The 7,760-nt window shown below is 40.7% G+C and overlaps 1 protein-coding gene across 1 annotated transcript; it reads right to left on the minus strand.

The window, feature by feature from the left end:
• Positions 1-3,583: 3,583 nt before the first annotated feature.
• On the minus strand, positions 3,584-6,933 carry LOC148105872 (protein NLRC3-like). Its single transcript, XM_087838981.1, has 2 exons — positions 5,282-6,933; positions 3,584-3,764 (listed from the first exon to the last, which is right to left on the minus strand). The coding sequence occupies exons 1-2, from the start codon at positions 6,910-6,912 to the stop codon at positions 3,584-3,586; spliced, it is 1,812 nt and encodes a 603-aa protein (XP_087695107.1). The 5' UTR covers positions 6,913-6,933.
• Positions 6,934-7,760: the final 827 nt, after the last annotated feature.

A 7,760-nucleotide genomic window follows, 5' to 3' on the forward strand; every position in this document is an offset into this window, starting at 1 on the left:
AAGGGATTGATCAAATGTGATGGCAGAGGTTGTATCAAGACTAATGTGATCTATTATATGGTTTTTATATTGGTTAGAATTAAGATTATTTTTATTTTTCCAGTTAATGAGGACAGTTTTCTTGGCAATACATAGGGCCGTAAAAACAACGTGGGCTGTGTTTATTTCTGCAGTGACCTCATCCAAGTTGCCCAGCAAGCACACTAAAGGGGAGGCTGGAATGTTGCATTTCAGACACTTTGATAAGTCTTCACATATCTCACGCCAAAATTTCTGAACTGGTGGACAGAACCTAAGAGCGTGGATGTAATTGTCCGGTGTATTTGCTGTGCAGTGTGAGCAGTTGTTGGAAGGCGTATAGCCCATCTTGAACATCCTATGACCAGTATAGTGCACTCTGTGTAATATTTTGTATTGTTTTAATTGCAAAGACTAAAAAATTGTACCACACTTGGTGGTGTTTGTAATTCAGCTTCACTGGGATTAAATTTCTTTTTTACTATGAATTTAATTTGTTGATATTCCAAAAATAGTTTCTTGTTGATCCCATATTGTGTAACTAGTCTGTCAACGAAATAAAGTCTGTTCCTTCCAATATATGTTCCAAGTATTTAATTCCTTTGCAACTCCAATCTGGAAAGTTTATCGTATTATTGTTTTGTAATATGTCAGGGTTGTTCCAGATAAGTGTACGTTTGCATGGGATTAATGAAGACTCTGTCATTTTTAGAAACTCCCACCATGCTGTCAGAGAAGAGCTGATATTGATGCTTTTAAAGCATTCATGTCATTTGATGTTTGAGCTGATAAATGGTAGGTCTGAAATTTCTAGGTTATTACATAGTGCCTGTTCTACATCTATCCAAGGTCCATCTAAGAGGGTGTGTTTAAACCATCTAGAGATGAACTGAAGCCTGTTGGCTTAAAAAAATGTGATTAAAATTAGGCTAATCCTCCTTTTTCCTTGGTCTTTTGTAGTGTTTTTAAGCTGATACGTGGGGGTTTATTTTTCCAAAGGAATTTAAAAATATACGAGTCTAGAGATCTGAACCAATCTTGTGATGGCTTATTTGGGATCATTGAAAATAAATAGTTTATTTTTGGCAAGACCATCATTTTTATAGCGGCAACCCTTCCCATGAGTGATATGGGTAAAGATTTCCATCTAGCCAGATCGCCTTCTACTGTCTTTAAAAGTGGGATGTGGTTTAATTTAGTTAATTCTGAAAGTTTAGGAGAGACATTAATACCTAAATATTTTATATTTCCAGATTGCAGTGGGGAAGGAGAAGGAGCAATTAATCGGAAGAACTGTTGATTTTGACCAGTTAATTGAATAATCTGAGACACTTGAGAAAGAATTTATCAATGCAATTACCCCAGAGAGATTGGTTTGTTCATTTTGGAGAAAAAGTAACACATCATCCGCATAAAGGCTGATTTTATGTTCTACATTCTTACATTTTATGCCCTTAATTGTTGTAGCCTGTCTAATTGTTGCTGCTAGTGGCTCAATAAAAATTGCAAACAGTGAAGGGGAGAGTGGGTATCCCTGTCTGGTGCCCCTCAGGAGAGAGAAGCTGGAAGATGTTTGGTCATTTGTTCTGACACAAGCTGTTGGGGAGTTATATAATATTTTTAACCAGTTAATGAAAGAGGATCCAAAACCAAATTTGTGTAAAGTTGCAAATAGAAATTTCCAGTTAACTCTGTCAAATGCTTTTTCTGCATCTAAAGAAAATATTATGGTTTCAATGTTATTACTGCATGAGTAGTCTATTAAATTAAGTAATCTACGTGTATTTGTTGATCAGTGCCTACCTTTTATGAAACCAGTTTGGTCAGGATGAATTAAAAGGGGGGTTATTTTCTCTAATCTTTTTGAGAGAACTTTGCAAATTATTTTAAAGTCTACATTAATAAGGGATATTGGACGATAGCTTGAAGGAAATACAGGGTCTTTGCCTGGTTTTAGTAAGAGACTGATATTTGCAGAGTTCATATTTGGTGGTAGTCTACCATTTTATTTGATTTCCTGCAAAATCCTGTGAAAAACTGGTGCCAGAATCGTCCAGAATTCTTTGTAAAAATCTGTTGGAAAACCGTCTGGACCTGGAGCCTTATTATTGGGCATACTTATCAGAGCTTCCTGGAGTTCATCTGGCGTCAGTGGCGAATCCAGTGCCATTGCTTGGGTGTCTAATTATTTTGGAAGAGTTATGTTGTCGAGAAATTGATCAATTTCGTTTTTAGATGGGTTTATTTGTGGTGTATATAAAGTTTCATAGAAATACCTAAACATTTTGTTTATTTTTTTAAGATCATATATTGTATTCCCAGATAAATCTTTAACAGGACATATAGTTCTTTTTTCTTTATTGATTTTTAACTGGTTAGCAAGTAATTGTCCGGATTTGTTACCGTGTTCATAATTTTGCAGGCGAAGTCTTTGTACTAAGAAATAAGTCTTTTTATTAATAATTTCATTTAATTCTAGTTTTGTCTTGTGTATTTTGTTTAATATTTCTTGATCCTTGTGTGACACATAGGCTTTTTCTAAGAATTTGATGTTTTTTTCTAGTTCCTGAATTTTTTTGTTTTCTTCTTTCTTCTTATGTGATGAGAAAGAGATTATTTTATCTCTCATCACGGCTTTCCCTTTCCTCTTCTTACATCTTCAAGACAAACATAGTAAAAACATGAGCATATTTGTTTCCTGATAAAATGATGTGACAGGTAGAACAGAGTAAAGTGGTGGTGTTACAGCCTTTCTCCCCTCTGCTGCCGAGGCTGTTAGTATCTCTCAAACTCAGCTACAAGACTTCCAAATGAATGAAAGCAGCAGAAGTGGCTTTACAAATGAAAGAGGAAGAGGAGAAGAAGAGGAGAGGGAGGCCACCCTGACCATCACTCCAGCTGAAAACATCACACTTCCATTAAAGTTGGTGAGGAAATGTTGAGCAGGATGAGCTGCTGGCTAATCTGGAGGCTTAAGCAGCAGCTCACAGTCACAGTGGATTTCCACTCATGAAAAAGCTCTGGCTGCTTCATTTCTTATCTCATATCAGAGACTTTAAAGCTTCACTGAAGCTGTACTGTGATGCTTCCATATTCCAGTGAAGCCTCCATAATGATTTCAGCTGTTCTGTACACACACTGTGTGGCCTGTATGGCTCAAAGTCTCTTCAGCCTGTTTTTATCTGCTATCATCAGATCTTCATCATCCTCATTCACATCCCTCACACACTCTACAGCCTCATCAGCACTGACTTCATCTTCACTGACTGATGGAGCACAACATGAACCTGTGGAGGCTGAAACACTGTCCTGTCAAACATCTCCCCGTCACCACTCCACTTCTGTCAGCCTTTAAATGAACCCTGCTCAAGTCTGTCACTTCTGTTTGCAGCCAAAAGGAAAAACTGTTGTTCAGTCGTTTGGAAAGACAACATTTCTGAAAGCACTCGAACTTCTTCACATTTGTCTTCAGACACATCCTGAACATTTAGGAACTAAAGAAAGTTTCAAACATCAATCAAAGACCTGAAATATAGAAAAACAACAACAGCCGCAGTCAGTGAACTCACCTCAGAGTCTCCAGTCGACAGTTTGGACTCTCCAGTCCAGCACACAGAAGCTTCACTGCTGAATCCTGGAGGTCATTATTTTTACTCATGTCCAGCTCTGTCAGATGGGAGGGGTTGGACTTCAGAGCTGAGGCCACAACTTCACAGTGAGACTCTGAGAGTCGACAGTGAGTCAGCCTGTGATGATAGAAAATATAAAATGTGTTATTATAAAAGCAGAAAATCTGCATTATAAACACAGACTGAATGTATATGAAGACAAAACAGAGTGAGGTCATAATCTGATGAATCTGCTCTTCACATCTGTGCTTCAGCTCCTCTTACTGTGTTTGACATGACACAACGATTGAGTCTCTCTCAGACCTGCAGACTTTTAATGAGAATCTTTGTTTGGCTTTAATCTGCAAATGAAGGAGGAAGATGGTGTCACATTTAGGCTTCCATAATGTCCACAGTCTGTCACTGAGATCTGATCCAGAGTCAGAGTGAAGACACACATTTGGACTATTTCCTGTTTTGAATCTGACTCCAGAACATTTTGAACGAGTTCAGCTCAGTGAAGAGTTACAGCTGGAAAGATGATCTCTGTTTGCTACCTGCTGTCAGGTACGACTGTTCACGTCCACACGCAGGAAAAACCTGCTGACTGTTACTAAACGGAGCAGAAATCTCATCACTGGACAATAATGATGAATGAACTCAGAGCTGCTGATATCAGATCTGATTTCAGGGGAACTAAACACAGAAATGATTGGCTCATTTTAGCTTTCTGAGCCATTATCTGCTGGTGTGTCGCTAGTTGGCAGAAAATGATTTGTATTCCTGTTCAGGGCTTCAGTGTTTATGAGTCCAGATCCAGGTGACAGCAAGTCAAAATGATGTTACCTGTCTGTGCCCAGCAGCAGCCTGTATTCACTTTGAATATTGCTATAAACTGACATGGATCAGTTTGTCTTTGATTGGTTTGTAAATGTCACTGTTTCCATTGGACCTGAGTGACGGTACAAAGACAGAGAGGGAGAGAAAGGAGAGAGAGGATGGAGACAGCAAAGAGAGAGCAAACACAAACAGGTGAGAGTGGACAGGTGAACATGGTCAGCAACCAATCAGAAAGATTCTGTTTGACCCACAGTCACTGATGATGACTGCACATAACCAAGCAGTGTGTTACTCTGATATCAAATATGGATCCTGCTCTTCTAATAATGATCATCAGATGATATTATTGTGTTATTTTGTAGCTGAATACGATGTTTGTGTGATTATCAGTGAAAGAAGCAGTGAGGAGGATGGACAGAGAGAGAGGACAGAGGGTGAAGTTAGAAACACTAAAAGGATTTTTCATGGATTTCATGGATGATTTGAGTGATTTCCAGCAGGACACTTAAACATGTCAGTGGACGTCCTAAAGAACATATTCACTGATATGAAACGTGTCATTGAACAGGATTAATATCAGTAGAAACATGGTGGAAACAGCTGTGACTGCATGGATGTGACACACTTCAAATCTGTTATCCACTCTTGGATTTGGGATCCATGGAGCTGCTACTGAGTCTGTACAATAAAGGAATGGTGTGGAAGGTTGCAGCGTACGGACACAAACACTTTGTGGTTACAATCTGATTTTATTGTCAAAATTAAACTACTAACCTACACTGATCAATGATGTTAATGACCATATCTGGACTCACCCAGCTTTTCTGCAGTTCCTCACAGCTGGAATCAGTCTCTGTCGTCCCTGCTCTGATGTTTTGTACTTCTGCAGGTCCAACTCATCCAGAACCTCCTCTGACATCTGCAGCATGAATGCCAGAGCTGAGCACTGGATCTCAGAGAGTTTCTTCTCCGATCTGTTCTCTGACTTCAGGAACTCTTGGATCTCCTGATGTACTGAGAGGTCATTCATCTCCATCAGACAGTGGAAGAAGTTGATGCTTCTGTCAGGAGAGATTTTGACACTGTTCATCTCCTTCAGGTTGTTGATGACTCTCTGGATGGTTCCTGGACTGATCTCTGTCTGACCCAGCAGACCTACTAAGAGTCTCTGGTTGGACTCCAGACAGAGGCCATGAAGGAAGCGAACAAACAGGTCCAGGTGGCCATTTTTACTGTGGAGGGATTTCTCCATGGCTCTCCTCAGAAATACATCAAATAATTGGAGGAGATCTTTGTTATCAAAAACACTGGAAATCATTTTGATTAAAGATTCTGATTTTAGAAACATCTTCAGCACCTCTGTCTTCCTGTTGGTGAAACAGTGGAACATGTAGACTGTAGCCAGAAACTCCTGAATGCTCAGATGAACAAAGCAGTAGACTGGTTTCTGGAAGATCACACACTCTCTTTTGAAGATCTCTGTACAAACTCCTGAGTACACCGAGGCCTCTGTCACATCCAGACCACACTGCTCCAGGTCTTCTTGGTAGAACATGATGTTTCCTTTCTCCAGATGTTCAAACGCCAGCCTCCCCAGCTTCAGAAGAACTTCCCTGTCAGCCTCCGTCAGCTCCTGTGGACTCGTCTCATGTCCCTCATGGTACTTGTTCTTCTTCCTCTTTGTCTGAACCAGCAGGAAGTGTGAGTACATGTCAGTCAGGGTCTTGGGCAGCTCTCCTCTCTGCTCTGTAGTCAACATGTGCTCCAGAACTGTAGCAGTGATCCAGCAGAAGACTGGGATACTACACATGATGTGGAGGCTCCTGGATGTCTTCATGTGGGAGATGATTCTGCTGGACAGCTCTTCATCACTGAATCTCCTCCTGAAGTACTCCTCCTTCTGGGCGTCAGTGAAGCCTCGTACTTCTGTTAGCCTGTCAACACATGTAGGAGGGATCTGATTGGCTGCTGCAGGTCGGGAAGTTATCCAGACGAGAGCCGAGGGAAGCAGATTCCCCTGGATGAGGTTTGTCAGCAGCTGGCTGACTGATGACTTCTGTGTGACATCAGACAGCAGCTTCCTGTTGGTGAAATCCAATGAAAGTCTGCTTTCATCCAGGCCGTCAAAGATGAACAAAAGCTGACAGACAGCCAGCTTCTCTGCTGTGACCTTCTGTAATGTTGGATGGAAAACATGGAGCAGCTCCAGAAGACTGTACTGCTCATCTCTGATCAGGTTCAGCTCCCTGAATGAAAGCAGAACCACCACACTGACATGTTGGTTCTCCAAGCCCTCTGCCCAGTCCAGAGTGAACTTCTGCACTGAGAAGGTTTTTCCAACACCAGCCACGCCGTTGGTCAGAACCACTCTGATGGGTCTCTGTTGGTCAGGTAAGGCTTTAAAGATGTCCTGGCACCTGATTGGAGCGTCATGGAGGGCGTCCATCTTGGAAGCTGTCTCCAGCTGGCTCAACTCATGTTGGGTATGAACCTCTTCACTCTGTCCCTCTGTGATGTAGAGCTTAGTGTAGATCCTGTTGAGGAGGGTTATACTTCCTGTTTCATCACTTCCTTCAGTCACACATTCACATCTCCTCCTCAGACCGATCTTATGTTCATCTAAAACCTCCTGCAGACCAACATCTGCTGAAAGAAAGAAAAACAATGAGACTAAAGAGAAAGAAAACTCTTCAATGTCTGAACAACACAAAAAGTCCAGTTTTCAGAAATGAGTCCATCAGCAGACAGATGTTCAGTCTTACTTTGTACACAGCTGCTCTGACTGGCTGTCTGCAGTTCAGCTCTGGTTCTGGATCTTTCTCCACACTGTGCAGAAGCTCTGATGGTGACACAGAAAAGTCAAAGTGGAGATACTTCTGTACACCTTTGATTAGACTCATTATAAAAAGGAAAAAAAAGTTTGAACACAGTCATGTTTCCAGTTCACTGACTTACATTTATTCCATGGACACTCACTCTAACCTGAACCACAGCTACAACCCAACATTGTTGAGGCCTCATCTCCTCCTTTCGTCACTGTAGAGGTTAAATATTGTGGTAGCAGATTTCTTTTCTCATATATTAATCACATATTTAATCATATTACATTAGTTATAGTAATGTCACTTTCTCACTTTACTATACTAAGAACACTCCTGTCACTAGTTTACATGCATGTGGAAAGTTAACACAGTGAAGCCATTGTAATTGGAGACGTTAAACAGATAGTGGGACTCCTTCTGCTTATCAGGGATGATAAGCAGAAGGATGATAAGAACAACCAACAAATAAAAG

The sequence above is a fragment of the Neolamprologus brichardi genome, chromosome 3 (genome assembly GCF_056152115.1).
Source record: "Neolamprologus brichardi isolate AB-2024 chromosome 3, ASM5615211v1, whole genome shotgun sequence".
Classification (NCBI taxonomy): Eukaryota; Metazoa; Chordata; class Actinopteri; order Cichliformes; family Cichlidae; genus Neolamprologus; species Neolamprologus brichardi.

Bases quoted from the DNA above. Each gene is read 5' to 3' on its own strand.
- LOC148105872 (XM_087838981.1), bottom strand. From the start codon at position 6,912: ATGGACGCCCTCCATGACGCTCCAATCAGGTGCCAGGACATCTTTAAA. The intron at 3,765-5,281 runs GTGAGTCCAGAT...CTATCATCACAG, and splicing joins AGGAACTGCAGAAAAGCTGG to GCTGACTCACTGTCGACTCT.